Source organism: Talpa europaea, assembly GCF_964194135.1.
Source record: "Talpa europaea genome assembly, chromosome: 2".
NCBI classification, from domain to species: domain Eukaryota; kingdom Metazoa; phylum Chordata; class Mammalia; order Eulipotyphla; family Talpidae; genus Talpa; species Talpa europaea.
In genome coordinates this window covers 88,703,763-88,719,023 of record NC_140068.1, presented here as the reverse complement: position 1 = coordinate 88,719,023, position 15,261 = coordinate 88,703,763, and the positions used below count along the sequence as shown (strand labels likewise).

Below are 15,261 nucleotides of genomic sequence, written 5' to 3'. Positions count from 1 at the left end.
GTGCTGCAGTCTGCCTGCCCTGTCACCAGAGCTGTCTTTGCCAGCAGGCCAGAGGCCTGGATTGTCTTAGTGCACCCCGCCCCTAGCTAAGCTGTGAACCTGCTGACTAGCACCACAGTAGCTGGACAAGAAGGGGGCGGGGAGCAGGCAGAGCAAGCTCCTAATCTTATTAATTCGTATTGAGGCTACTCGGGGTTTATTGCTGGTGCCCCAGTCCTGGGCTTGAAATGTATTGCAAAAGGCCATGAATGCTAGGACACGTCTTCCTAAACTTTCACAATAAGTAGCTATTTTACCTGCTTCTGTGCCATGGAGTTAGTGTTTTGAAAAATAAAAGTTCTAGACGGACTATATTTCACCCCATCCCAGCTGGCAGGTCTTTAAAAAAAAAAAAGCTGAGTTCCTTGGGAGAAATTTTATTTACATTACCCAAGGAAAGACTGAGATTAGACATGAGGAAGAACCTGGGGCCAGAGTCTTGCTGGGCACTGGTAGGTGACTAAAAGGCATGAGCCAGGTTTCTATGGCACCACCCAGCTACCTGAAAAGACTTGGTAAGAGTCCGCTCACCCTGAGTCGGCTCTGAACCAACTGTGGAGACTTACCACTGGGTCAGTTTGCCCTTGGTTCTCCCGGCAGTGCCCAGATTCTCAGGCTGCTTGCACCTACCCTAACACCTGGGCTCATAGAGACCATTTCCTTGTTTGGGAAAATATGTTTTGCCTCAGCAGGAAAAAATGGTGATACATACTTTAATCACTAAATTTAGATTTCACATATTAAATTCAGATCTGGTCCAAACGCTCGCCAATGTGGAGATTATTTGGCTAACCTAGCAGTCACAGGAGACAGCAAAGGGAGAGGGGTGACGCGCAGCCTGCTGAAGCAGCGACACCTGCTCATTGACAGTGCTTCGGGGGCAGCTCCTTCCAGCCGGCCAAGGAAAGCTGCGTGTGCTGAGGACACAGTCTGCAGACTGCCTGCTACCAGATCAAAATCATGGCAGGTCCGGAAGCTGATGCCTAGTTCCAGTTCACTGGGATTATGAAATATTTCAACTCACACTCTCATAGGTAGAATGAGTTGTGTGCTGGCCATGCATGGAAGAATTGCTTTGCCGGTCTTATACTTCAAGTTAAGATCTTAAAAAAACAAAAGCAGAAAACCCAGCTATGAAAGCAATATAAAGGGATTCTAAATTGCACCTCATCTCTTCAGTTCCCATGGCTGGAGAAGCTAATGTCAATGCCTCACGTGACCATTTGCACAATAAATCATGAACCTGGAAAAAAAATGCTTCCTATTAGTGTTAGGTTATATTCTGTTTTGTTTAACAAATACTAACTGGAATTGGGAATCCCATGATCTGTACTGTTGAATGGGCCAAGACAGTCATTTATCAGCAGGTGATTTTCACATAATACATTGTCTGCTGTACAGCTGTTGAGAGCAGTTACACATGTGGGTCTAGAGCAGTGTTCACATGGTTCCAGCACTCCTGGAAGGGGAACTCCACGTGGCCAGAGGGGCTGACTCCCTCGATGTTTTCAATGTGGATCATGCCTTGGTCTCAAGGAGACTCTCATATCTTATTAAACCTGGGACCAAAGTTGGACAGCGTCCAAACACTTTTGATCTGACCTTAAGCCTGAATTATGCCCCAGAACATCCCCCAGGCAGCCCCAAAATTCTTATTTTCTCCACACTGAAAACTTAGAACACAATGAAGTTATTCTCTCCTTCCCCTAAAGCTTCCTTTCTCTCTCTTTCCTGAGGGAAGTGAAAACTTCTCCTGAAGTTCCTAGCTCAGGAAGATGGTCTGTCTCAAAGAATCTTCTTTAACCAGAGGCATTCTGGAAACACTGCCTTGCAGACTGGATATCTGGAGAAAGAGACAGGAAGAAGCTCCCAGAGGACTCTTCGCCCTCCACTGGAGACAATTAGTGTTGACCATGGAGGCTCTTGTGGCTACCTGTATGGGTGTCCCTGGGCCCACCAAGAGGTGAGGCTTGGTCTCCAGGGAGTGCTCTCTCATCTGATTATTGCTCTTCTTCCATAGAAGGGCGGTGATCCAATCCCATACTTCCAGGATGAGCCAAAGGAGGTCAGCTGGCACTTTAGGAGGGGCATGCTGCTGGACATGCCGACACCCTGACTCCCTCAGCCGTGACTCACCCCTGGCTCATGACTGGAGGGCATGTGAACATGACACACGACAAATGCAGGCCTTTCACTGTGGTTACGAGGGAACAATATCTAAGTTCTCCTGCCCATCATGGAGGGCTCTTTTGATCCCTCAGCATTTTGGAGAGTCCATTACTCTTCGAAAAATATAACTGTCCCCACCTTCTGCCATTAAGCAAATACAGTGACTGACCTGTCGATCTTGGCATTTAAAAAAAAAAAAAAGACAACATGGCCAGTACATTTTTCAGGATCCTGTACTTACACACCAAGTGAAGTTTTGGATAGAGAAAGAAGCAACTCGGAGCTCCTAACAGCAAGCCTGTAACTGAGGGAAAGCCCTCAGTAGCATCAGGGTGGAACTGAACTAGGGTGCTGTGAGAGAAACAGGCCTTGTGTACAGTCATCCACCAAGTCCACCACGAGGGCATGTCCTAGGGCAGTGGGCCTTGAGTCCAGCATCCAGCCAGTGTTTGCCAACTGCTTGAAGGGACCCTTAGCCATCAAGAAGAGTCTGTGAAGTGAGTGCCCTCCAAGGGAGATTCCAACTGGACAAGGGGGGATCCACAGTTCTTGGAGTTCACTAATTCTCAGTGTTCAGAAGGGAAGGGTCCCCAGGGCCATCAGCCAGCCTCTGGGGCCTGGCCTGCATCTGCACCATCAGCTTCCACCTGGTTACCCTTGCCCAGCTTTTTCAAGCTCTCCAGAAAGGCCTTCCAGGTCTCCGGCACACTCTTCTCCAGCAGCCAGCCCTCGCTCTCGCACTCAGGGTCTTCAGGGTCAGACACACCTTCCAGCGCCGTGTGCAGGTAGCGCAGCCCGATTGTGGTGGTCACCTGTAGGGAGAGTGGAGATTAAGGTATCTGGGATAGGTAGCTGGTGACTGTGGCTACTTGTCCCCAGACCCCTTTGAGGCAGGCTCTGTTGAGTCTGGGTTGGTAAGGAACAGCCCACCCAGTCAGGTGTCTGTACTCAGTAGGCCTGCCTCGTCTTGGGTCCTCCTTCCTTTCCAGCCACCCTGGGCTGCTTTGGATCCCACCCACACCCCAACCTTTCTCCTCTCCAATCTTTAATTTGCTGATTTCTCTGCCTAGAGCCTTGTTCCTCTCCACACTCCCCTGTCAACTCAGCACCCATCCTGGGTACATTAGTCCTGGACTCTTTTCTGTGGCCCAAGCATAGTTTATTGTTGGGCATATGTTGGGTGTTCAGTAACTATCTGTGGACAGAACTGAAAAGTCACCTTTTCTTCAAACAATATGATAGGTGGTTTACTTTTACTTCTGTTATTTTGGTTGGTGTGGGGATGGATGTTAGTAATGGATCATTCATATTTGTTCAGTAGCAGTCACTGAAACTGACTCTGCGGTCACAATGCCTCAGTTCAAACCCTAATCCTGGCACTTAACCAGCCATGTGACTAGGATGCCTGTTTACTCACCTGGTTTTTGGATTTTCTGATAAAGCATTAGCATGTGTAGAGCCTGTAGTCTGGTGCACAGAAGAGTGAATAGATGTGCCAGCTGTAGTTGGTTATTAGGCAGCTTATTAAGTATTGTCTTTGCTTGTCTTATATTCTGCTAGCCATTTGTTTCTACACAAATTCCTAGTTTGCTGTTATACTTCTCCTTTCATAGTATGCCAAACTGTGAGAGGAGTAGGCCTGCTAATGTGGAAAGTCTGCCCCAGGAGAACAGAATTAACTCTGATCCATCTTGTTTTATCAAGCATTCCCTAGAACACTACTCAGTGTGGGCCTCAGTAAACATCTATTAAACAAATGCTCTGGAAGCATTTTATAATTATGATAGTAGATGATAATAGCAACAGATAGAGTTTTGGCGTTTTGTTATTGTCAATTGAAAGGTCAATATTTTTAAGAGTGGAAAAACTTGCCTCATCCAGGAAGTCCTCCTGGTATGCATTAGCACACTCTTATCCTCCTGCTTTCCTGAAAGAGAGCTATGCACTATGAATTTTACATTTGTAACAGTTCTCTGACAAGCATGAGAGTGATTGTGCTAAGACAGGCTTCTGTCCTCATGTAGTCAATCACTAGGTTTCTGGAAAAATGGGTAAATTAAGAGGCAGCTAATAGAACCTCATTTTTCCACTGACTTCTGTTATCTTTCCAATCTACTTTTCAGAAGTCACCAGGGGATATAACCTTCTGAACTTATAGCCGTGAGCTGCTCTCCTCATTCTATCTATTCATTCCTAATACTGGCTCTGAAGGAATCAATGACCAATAAATCTTCATGAATATTCTTTTTTAAAAGATGTATTTATTTATGCATACAAGAACTGGGGTACAGGCCAGAGGTGTGGAAGGCAAGAGGATTCACCAGAGACAGAATGGGGAACGGAACAGGCAGACTGACTGAAATACACCACTGAGGGGAGCAGCGGGCAAGACAGGAGAGGTCTGCTGTGCCATGTGAGTGCTCCCTGGCTGGCCAAGGATTGAACTTGTGCTGCAGAGGCGGCGGACAGCTTCATAGGTTGCGTCCTAACCCTTTGCACCACCAGAGAGGCCCCCTTCATGAATATTCTTGCATTTTCCTCAACATTGAAAGTATCCTAGCAGCTCTTCTGTCCACCTGTAATTATGCAGGTGCCTCATTTTATTTCTTCTTTTCCTAATAAACTTGTCCTTTTAAATTAAAAAAAAAAAAGTAGCCCACCCAGATCTCATGCAGTACAGTCCCGGTAGTTTGATGTGGTGGGTTAGAAGTGGTGTATCTCAGGCAAAGGCACAGCTACCTATTAGTTTCCATAGCACTAAGAGAGTGACTTACTCAACCTTTAGTGAATCTTATCCAATGGACAAAACACCCCCACCTCATGTTTCTGGTTTTGTACATTTGGATTTTCTGCTGTCAGTTCAAAGCAAGAACCCCTCTGTGCCAACTTCGTTCACCACTCACACGTGTATTCATTCAGCACCTAGGACAGCACCCAACGCTTGTAGGTGTTTAAGCACTCTCTTCTGCAAGTCAATGAATTCAGCACATCCACTAAGGACTTGTTACATCCAAGCCCTGTAGCTCCAGAGAGGAATTAGCCTTACAGATGAGATAAGATGAGCCCACAAATAATTAGAATAATAGGTAAATGATGATCCAACCTCTCAAGAGAAGCACAAATCCAAATAACTCCCATTTACTGAACACCCCAATATACATGTTATCTCCTGTTGCCTCCCAGAGCTAAGTGCTAACAGCCCCATATGACAGAGAAATTAAATAACCTTCCAGGACCTCAGACTCAGAAAATGGATGCCCAGGATGGACTTCCAAAACATGCTAAGTAAAAGCAGCCACCCACACGAGGTCACATAAATTACATGATTCCATTTGTATGAGTGTTCAAAAAAGATAAATCCCCAAGGACAGAACACGTATTGGTCACTTCCAGGAAGGGGAGAATGGCATGTGACTATGTAATGGGTGTGAGATTTCCTTTGGGCTAATGAAATGTTTTGGAAGTAGGTAAAGGTGGTGATAGTACAGCATTGTGAATCTACTAAATGCCACTGAATTATTCACTTTAAAATGGTTAATATTACATTCTATGAATTTCTACTTTAATAACTAATCCTGCTTTTTAAGTAATAGGACAGAAACCAAAACAGGTGGATGTACTGGAGTTCAGTCCAGGCCTATCTCACCACCACCAGCCAAGGCTTGGTTCCAAGAGAGAGGGAGGCTTTACTCCAGGCCTGGCTCCACCCCCTTAAATCCAGTGGGACAGGTGACCCCCTTTCCCTGTCTGGGACCCACCTCAAAGAACAAGATGAGGAGCGTGACGGCACCCATGGAGTTCATGAGTCTGCTGTAGTAGCTCAACAGCGCAACCCTGCAGCCAAGTACCCACAGGTTGAGCTCCTCCGTCTGGTGGTCATAGCTGTAGTGTGCTGAGTTGTTGGTGAGCTGGTACTGGATGCAGGGCCGTGGTGAGTTGGGGTTGCAGCAGCTGAAGGGGACACCATCCACCAAGTACCTCCCATCCACATTGCTCTTGATGCGACTGGAGGAGAAACATAGTTTGAGTCATGCTCCTAGGTCTTTTCATTGGTGCCAGCTCCTCGCATACCCCACCTCCTTCTCTGACAATTCAGCTAGACTCTTTCTTCATCCTTCCACTCCCCACTTGACATGTTTGCTGTGTATATAATATGTGAGAGCCATTCTTGTACACAATGAAGATGAAACCATGACCCCAGAGAGCATTGCCCCTGCCTTCCTGGAGCTTATGTTCTAAGGATTAAGATGGGTGATAAACCAAGACACAAGTAAGAGGAAATACAGAGATTCATCTGACTGCCAGGCCAGATGTGTGCTGCCAGGCCCCGGCGTGCAATGCTTTCTTAGAACTATGCCAGGGTCTAGGAAGAAGCAGGGCAGACAGTGAGCATCAGATTTTAACTCACCCTTCCTCCTCCATCAGCTCCCCCTTAAAGGTCACAAGACCCCTGTGGCGAGATCAGTTCTCCTAAACAAATGTTTCTAGAAGTCCTGCTCCAGCCTAGCAGAGGCAAGGGAGGAGACTCCAGGCCGACCCAGTCCTCCCTGTCAAAGTGAACTCTGCCCCTTCCTCACCCGGAGAATGGAGCCAGCACCCTCAGCCCTCCAGGCCCCCCAGGGACCCGCAGGGCCCCGTCGTAGCTTTTGCATTTCTACATTTATGTATATGTTGGCTTCAAGCCCACCATATGTTCCCATGGGTTGAGAAATCAGAAGACGCAGGCATCTTAGCAGTCAAAACCTCTCCTGCCCTGCCAGACGGGCCTCGGTGTGGTTACCCATGTATCTTTGTATCAAAATTCATAGAGCTGCAGGATCTGCACCCTTGACTGCATGCTAGCTTGAGTAAAAAAGTGTTCTTTAAGTGGTCCACAAATAAGGAATGACCTAACAGCAGCAGCCTTTTACAAGGCAAGAATAAAAAGCATGTAATCGTTTAAAATTGTTTTCAACAGTGTTCATTGAAATGGTAATTATGCTCTTTAAAAAGGATGACCATGTCTAAAATCTTTTTTTTTTAAGATTTATTTATTTATTTATACAAGCACTGGGTACAGTCAGAAGCGCGGGAGGGTGAGAGAATTCACCAGAGCCAGAGCGGGGAGCAGAGCAGGCAGAAGGACCGAAGTACACTGCTGAGGGGAGCAGCGGGCGGCAGGAGAGGTCTGCGCGCCATGGGGGACCCTCACCCGGCGACCAGGGAACGAACCAGCGCTGCAATGGCTGTGGGCAGCTTCGCAACCCAGCGCTCAACCGCTGCGCCACTGGGGAGACCCTCTAAAATCTTCTTTTTTTTTTTTTTTTTTTTTTTAAATAGAGGCATGTTTTTTTATTTATTTATTTGTTTGTTTGTTTGCTTGTTTTGTTTATACATGCACTGGGTACAGTCAGAAGCGCAGGAGGGTGAGAGAATTCACCAGAGCCAGAGCGGGGAGCAGAGCAGGCAGAAGGACCGAAGTACACTGCTGAGGGGAGCAGCGGGTGGCAGGAGAGGTCTGCGCGCCATGTGGGACCCTCCTCCGGTGGCCGGGGAGCAGCCGGGGATCGAACTGGTGCCGCAGAGGCCGCGGGCAGCTTCGCAACCCAGCGCTCAACCGCTGTGCCACCGGGGAGGCCCACTCTAAAATCTTCTTAATACAAAAAAATCTCCCACTCATTCTTGTCCCCTGACCTCTAGGTGCCCCCACTGCTGTCAGCTCTGTCTCTCCTCCCAAAGAATCTTCATGGTGAAAACACAACCATAGATTCTAAAGATAGTCTTATTTTTCCTGGTTTTCTTTTTTTCCCCCAAATGGTAACATGATATATGTAGGATCTTAAAGCTTTCTTTTTTGCCCTGGCAATATCTCAGAGCTCTTTTCATATCTGAGAGTGGAGAATATTCTACGGAATTTTAATGAGCTGCATACTGTCCCCATGCTACAGACGGTCCACGCAGTGCTCTCCTGCTCTTTAATTCATGGACATTTGGGTTTCTCCCCGTCTCCTGTTAATACAAACATGATGTAGGTCATTTTGCATATTGTGAATACACCCAGTAGGTAAATTCCTACAAGGCACCCCTGGGTCTATCTGTGATTGCTCTGGTCCCCCTGCTACATTTCTCCCCAGGGGGTTATGCATACCCACCCGCCATGCATGAGAGAGCTCCTGCAAAGGTCCAGGTTTATCTTTGCCAATAGATGGAAAATAGTGTCTCAGAGTTACTTTAATTTTCATTTTCCTCATTATGAGTGAGACTATCTTTTGATATATTTAAGACACATTTGTGATTCCTTTTCAGTATTGATCTCTGCTGTGATTAAGACCAGGAAGGTTCTGCACATGGTGTTCTCCTTGGTTCCAGAACAACCCTCTTCTGGGATGACAACCCTGTTTCCAGTCACCCTGCTGACCCTTCTACTTCATGGACAGGACCCACTGCCCAGAGGACAAGGCCTGGGTGCACATGGCCCAGGATGGTGCTAAGAGGAGGACCCTGTGAGTAGCCGCCTGAGGACAGCTTCCTCACCCTCTCTGTCCTCAAAGTCCTCCTCTGGAAAATGGCATTTACATGAGCATGGTATGAAGGGATACCTGTAGAAAGGTTCGATGAAGGCCTGTACACAGTAAGCACACAATAAACGATGGCTTGCAGCTGAGCCTGGGTGGGGAGGCAGAGCAAGAACCTGCGTGGGTGCTCTGGGTGCCCTGGGGAGGTGGCGACCTGTGAGGTGAGACAAGCCCACGCACCCTGCTAGGGAATGGTCACTGGGGGGTGCCTCAGGCTCCTCCAGCTGCAGGAGAAGCACCTTCTGTGAAGGCGGAGCCCACAGGCCTCAGTGGCCCACAACTGAAATTGGTGCTGGAAGCCCACAGAGGACCACTCTGTGAGTGTGATAGGAGCAGAAGCCACTTTCTGGCTCAATTTTCCCTGCTCAGCCCAGTGCGGTGCTGGCCACTTCCATGCTGGGCCAGAGTGGGGGGCCTTGAAGCAAGGGGGGCTCCTTCAGGGGCCAGCAGCCCAGGCACAGTGCGCAGATGGTAGTCTTCACCCCCCAGCAACCCCAGCAGCCTCCTGAAGACTGGGGGTCTCCAGGCTCTCTTCCCGAGCTGGGGCTCTCACAGTACAGTATCTGGCCTGAAGTCCCCACCACCACCCCCGCCAACCACACAGGGCAGAGGCTGGCCCCGAGTACTGCATCCGCGTTTGTGAGCAAGGAGCTTTGCTTCTCTGGACCTGAGGTGGGGTCAGGCCCCTGGGATGGTTTGAATGTGAAGATGGTGACTCCTCCTCACTTGGGGCCTCTCAAACCACCAGATTGTTAAGCAGAAGAGGAAGCGTGGGGTACAGAGCAGCCTCACCCAAAGCCACACAGGAAGTTGAAGACCAGCCCACAGCAGTTGCCACCCTTCCCCTCAGAACCTCTCAAGCCCTTCCTCCCTGTTGGTTGCTTTTTTGGTGTGTGGTTTTTATAAACATAGGGTTTTTAGGGTTTTTTTCAATCAAGGTAACTTTGGTTTATAACACTGTATATGATTCAGAAAATAAGATCTTCTTCAGGTGTATGTTACCACACCCACCATGCCCACTGTGCCCCTCCCCCCACTGATGGCTCTTTAGGTATATATTTATATTGTAATGATCCTGACTGGTCCAGATAGTATATGTATTAACATTGTAACCACCCTATCTGATGGGAAGTCAGGGCAATTGCCTGCATTTGTGTGAATTGAGGCCAGTGGAGGCTCTGAGCCACCCTCAGCCCACAGGCTGGCCTTCCTGACAGCCACGTGTCCCTACCTCACCTCACTGACCCCAAGTGGAAAAGTCACACTACTGATCACAAGGCAGGGCCATGTCTTCCCCCTCACACTGGGCCTCCCTGAGGGCGGGGTTCTGTCTCCCCTCAGATCTGGGTGTCCACAGGACCGGACCCAAGTCAGTCTGGGGCAGACAGGCCTGACTTGGTAGAGGTAGAGGCTTCCTAAGGCCCCCTAAGTGGAACCTCTTGAATCCCACACTCTGGTGCCAGTCCTCCCTTCCCCCCAGAAGCATCATCTTGTTCACTGAATGCTGGCCCTGCTTCCAGCCACAGATGAAGGCCCAACTCACCCTCTTAAGACAAAACCAGCAGAAGAGAGCGCCTTAGGTGGTGAGCTGCTATTTATATCAGAGCATTTCCCCACGCTACAAATCTCACCCGGCTCTGGACTCAGCGGGGTATATAAGGGTCTTAAGACAAGGCCCGTGGGTGTTCTAGCCCTTTTCCCATAGTCATGCCCCATGATTTAGAAAATCCTGTCAGAGTTTTCCTCAGAAAAAAACGGATAACTTAGTAGATGCATCAATAACCCAATAAGGAAAGTCATAGGGAAATGAACAGGGTTGGAGAGAAGAGAGAGGCAGGAGTATAAGTGATAAAGAGCTAGTCCTCAATCCGATGGCCACTGAGTAATGCCTGTGAAACCTTGGCAAGCCGCTTGATCTTGTGACCTCTGTGAGCCTCATCTGAGAAACAGCAATAAAAAAAACCTAAGAGGGCTTGGTAGAGGTTAAATTGGAATAATGTACATAGAACACCTGATATACAGCTAGCACATAATTAGTATTTCATTAAAGATTTCTTTTTTGAGTAGTTACTAGACATAAAGTCCTGCAAATGGTAAGGAAGGACTTAAAAACCCAGACCTAGTCCTGCCCCAAGGAGCCCCAGCCCTCAGGGAACCCCAGTGTGAGAAGGAGGAGATGTAGCCCTGCCCTCAGAGAGCCCCAATCTGAGGGGGAGACACAGCCCTGCCCTCAGAGAGCCCCAGTCTGAGGGGAGACACAGCCCTGCCCTCAGGGAGCCCCAGTCTGAGGGGAGACACAGTCCTGACCTCAGAGAGCTCCAGTCTGAGGGGAGACACAGCCCTGACCTCAGAGAACCCCAGTCTGAGGGGAGAAGCAGCCCCGCCCTCAGGGAGCCCCAGACTGAGGGAAGCCAAAGTCCTGCCCTTAGAGAGCCCCAGTCTGAGGGGGGAGACCCAGGCCCGCCTCAGGAAGCTCTTAATCAAGGTCTAAGCTTCTTGAGATCTCTATTAATTGTTCATAGGCAAGCAGCCTATGAGTTCCCAGGACAGAATGATAAACTGAGAGGGCTAGTTGCTAGCTTCCCTCTCAGACTGAGGCCCCCCACCCTCTGGCTTCTGGTGCCAAGGCCTCTGAGCCTTTTCTCTGCCACTCACCCCACAACAATGAAGTCTAAAGTTATAAACTGGTAGAGCTCTCACACCTCATGAAATGTAGCCAGATGCACATAGCAGCTCCCTAGGAAGTGTCCTCACCAAAAATGGACCTAGGCCCCAGCCCTGTCTGCTGGCTTACTGGGAAATGATGGGGACATATTTATGCATACAAGAGCTGGGGTACAGGCCAGAGATGCAGGAGGTGAGAGGACTCACCAGAGACAGAGTGGGGAACAGAACAGGCAGATTGACCAAAGTACATTGCTGAGGGGAGCAATGGGCAAGACAGGAGAGGTCCGCTGCCCCATGTGGGTATATCCCTGGCCGGGGATCGAACTTGTGCTCCAGTGGCTGCGGATAGCTTCATAGGTTGCGTCTTAACCCCTTGCACCACCAGCGAGGCCCATAAGTAAATAAATCTTTAAAAAAAAGTGAAATGTCCAAAACAGGGAAGTCTACAGGGAGAGAAATAGACAGGGGGTTCCTTAGGACTGGGCACAGGGTAAGCTGACGAACAAAGGCTGAAAGATGCATGTTTCTCTTTGCAGGTATGAACATGTTCTAAAATCAACTGCTCTATTGCTGGCACATATTTGTGAACATACCAAGAGCTGTTTTAATCATGCACTTTAAATGAGCAAGTTGTACAGCATGTGAATTACATCTCTGCTGGTTGATTGGTCCCCATCCAGGCGGTGAGTTCTTGGGAATGTCCCTTGACCTCTCTGATGGATTTCTGACCTATATTATGTGTGCATATATACACACAGCCCCCCAGGAGGGGTTTTGTATAGAATAGGTGAAGGTCTTTTCCCCTCCACAATGACCTGGCTACACAGCATTTGGGCAGATAGGGGGTGGGATATGGCCACTAGGCCACTTGCCTGGAACAGGGGACCAAAAAATCTTGTAAATTCTTGAATTGCTCACATCTGATCTCATTGTTTAGATCAGAAGCTTCAGGACCAGCCCTTGATTTTGGAGATTCCCCAGGGGAAAATCTCAAAAAATAAACAAACAACAACAACAAAAAACCATCCCTCCCTACATGCTCGCTAAAGCCATGATCCCTAGGTTTGGTTTCAGCAGGAGATAGGGGAGAATGTCTGGGGAGCCCCACATGCAGGGACCCAGCTCCTCTTCTTAGGAACTGGACTGGAAACTGTCACCTACTCCAGTGAGGGGTGCCTGGTACCGAGTATGGAGCGGATCAGAGGCAGAGCCTGCAGAAATGGCCAGAAGCCATGGGCACCATACTCTGCCCTCTCCCAGCACAGGGTCTCCAGAACATCCTTGTGCATTTTCTCTAGACTCCCCATCCTCTGACCAGCTCCCTGCTCCTGAAATCACCTCTCCAGAATCCTCAAGCTCAAGGAGGGGCATGAGGCCCCAGGTGAGGTGGTTTTGATCAAGCTTAATGTTTTCCTGAAAATTTAGCTTTGTGAATCACATATGGTGTTACATAAACCAATGCAACTTCAATTAAAAAAATTATCTATGATGACATTCAGGAGTGGAGCAATCTAAAGGATTTCTCTGGAACTAAAGGGGATTTGGGGATTACAGAGAGATTTTATAAGGGTCTCCAATGACTGACTCTGCAGAAGACAATCAAAGAAAAAAATGACAGGGAAAGATGAAAAGCCCCTTCTCATCTGCTCATAAAGGCTGGTACCACCATCAGCTGCTCCCCTCTTCTGCCCGCATCTCCTGGAATTTTATTTGTCCCTCTGGCTTCATACCCTCCTGGGACAATTTATATAAATTGCGCCACCTTGTGCTGTCTCTGCAGACCCGTTACCTAGGAAGGGCAGCGCGGTTTACAAGCCTCTCCTTGGCAAGGGATTTGTAGCAGTAATCCCCCTGCGGAGAAAATTACCTCCCAGCAGTGACCTTCAGTCTGACTTCCCTTCCACCCAAGGTGCAGCTAAGCTGCCATCTGGGGTGTTGTCCAGGCCAGCAATGTCCTGCTGCCCGCTGCCCCACACCCCGAGAGCAAGTCCCCGTGGACTCGCCAGTCTTTCTCAGGAGAAAAATCCCCTGGATGATAACCTGAGCCTGAAGCCTCCCAGGGAAAGAGTAGAGCTGGGCAGAGGTGAGGGAGGCTGCTGACTCGGGGCGTGTTGCCCTTTCCTTGGGAAATGGCTATGGACCAGGGCTGGTGGGTGCACTGGGAAGAGGGGGGCTGGGATGAGCACACCCGCTGTTGTCTCTAGCGGGATGGGTGAGTCTCTCCTTGCCTGCACCTCCCACACCCCACCCCAGGAGTTTATGTTTGCAAGGGCCAAGAACACATGCTCCACACTTTATGGTGGTGCAGTGCCATGATTTAAGAAGAAAACACCAGCTTTGAGTGGGTACCTGCTGTGCGCCAGGCTCTGGGCAGAGCTGAGAGAAGACCGTCATCTCTCCCAGAGCCTTTATTTGAAAGTGCCAGCGAAGGTCCAGTAACAAGTGACTTACTGCATATCACAAGCTAAGGAACAACAGACCCAAAGCTCTGGCCTCAGCCTCCTGACTGCCCTGTCCTCTGCTCTTTCCACCATATCCAAGGACAGACACCTTGAGAGCGGATGTGAGGGTTGAAAGGTTGGAAAACAAGGGAACTAACCAGGAAATTTAAGTTTCTGGGACTGAATCCATTTACTGTGACAAGGAGACAAGGGCTCCATAGCATCTCAGTACCTGCGACCTCTGACTGCCCCCTTCATTGCTGTATGAGGCGGACACGTGTTTCGGGCCCGGTCTTCCTCCCTGAAGACTCCCATTCAAGAGCCCATAGAGCTTAGCCGCCTTGGCCTAATATTAGGTTGAGCCATATAGAGTTGCCATTTTTATAGGTCAAAAATGTTAGCATATCGGCAACTCCGTGTGCTCCAGCCTGAGTGCCCTCGCCCATGCAGAAATAAGTTGCACACACAGAGCACACAGCAGGGAGGATAAGGCACTGGACTGGGGGTGGGGGACGGGGTCAGAGGCTTGGGCCCTGGGCCCTGACCGCTGCGGGACTGCAGGCCACTCACTCTTTGACTTCTTTGGAGGAAAAGTCCAGGTAGCGGTTGCTGATCCACTGAACCTCAAACCAGTCCCGAAAGCCAGTGTTGCCGCAGCATCTAAACTCGATCTGCAGCATGTCCATTGTCTTCTTCATGAAACACCTCCCAGGGGTATCTGTGTCCCGGTAGTACTTCATGCCATTCTTGAGCCCGAGGGCCAGGGTGCTCTCCAGGGAGTCCCGCATTAGAAAGCAGCAGAGGGCCACCAGGAAGAGAGCCACATTGAAGAAGATACAAGAAGACAGGTATAGCTTCAGCCAGGGCTTCCACTTGGCATACTTGGCAGGGTCCAGGGCATCGTAGCAGATCTTGCCAGCCAGAGAGTTGAAGACAAAGGCCAGCACCCCTATTCCTATCAAGGAGTTGGGCACAAAATGACTCTCTGAGTTATCCATCACATCGCTCCTCTTCCGAAGTTCTATCTTCAGAAACAGCCCCAAGCTGAAGATGACAATGCTGGCCAACACGGACAGCCAGTTCATGAGCCAGAGCCCTTGAGCCAACTTGACCCGCTTTCTTTGGTCAAATTTGACTTTCAGTAGTGCCATGCTTGCAGGGTGCAGCCTGGACAGCCTCCCACAGCACTGACCTTAGAGATCTAGTGGCCGAGGGCTCAGGGCCTCGGCAAGGGTGCAGGTGGCCCAGAATGCATGGAGCAGTTCTGGGGGTTGCCCATATCGATCTCCCCAGTCCACCACCACCATCTATTCAGTCATGATAGTAGAGGCCTCCAACCACAGCTCCTGGAGTTGTTTCTGCAGCTCCTTTCCCAGCTAAGAAGGGACAGG

At 49.3% G+C, this 15,261-nt stretch overlaps 1 protein-coding gene across 1 annotated transcript; it reads right to left on the bottom strand.

Annotated features, from left to right (window-relative positions):
- Window positions 1-2,807: 2,807 nt before the first annotated feature.
- PRPH2 (peripherin 2) lies at window positions 2,808-15,021 on the bottom strand (the record flags this gene model as incomplete). The annotated part of the gene is made up of 3 exons (XM_084229107.1): window positions 2,808-3,020; window positions 5,967-6,213; window positions 14,441-15,021. 3 exons carry the CDS (start codon window positions 15,019-15,021, stop codon window positions 2,808-2,810), a joined length of 1,041 nt encoding a protein of 346 aa, XP_084085233.1.
- Between the last annotated feature and the right edge of the window lie 240 nt (window positions 15,022-15,261).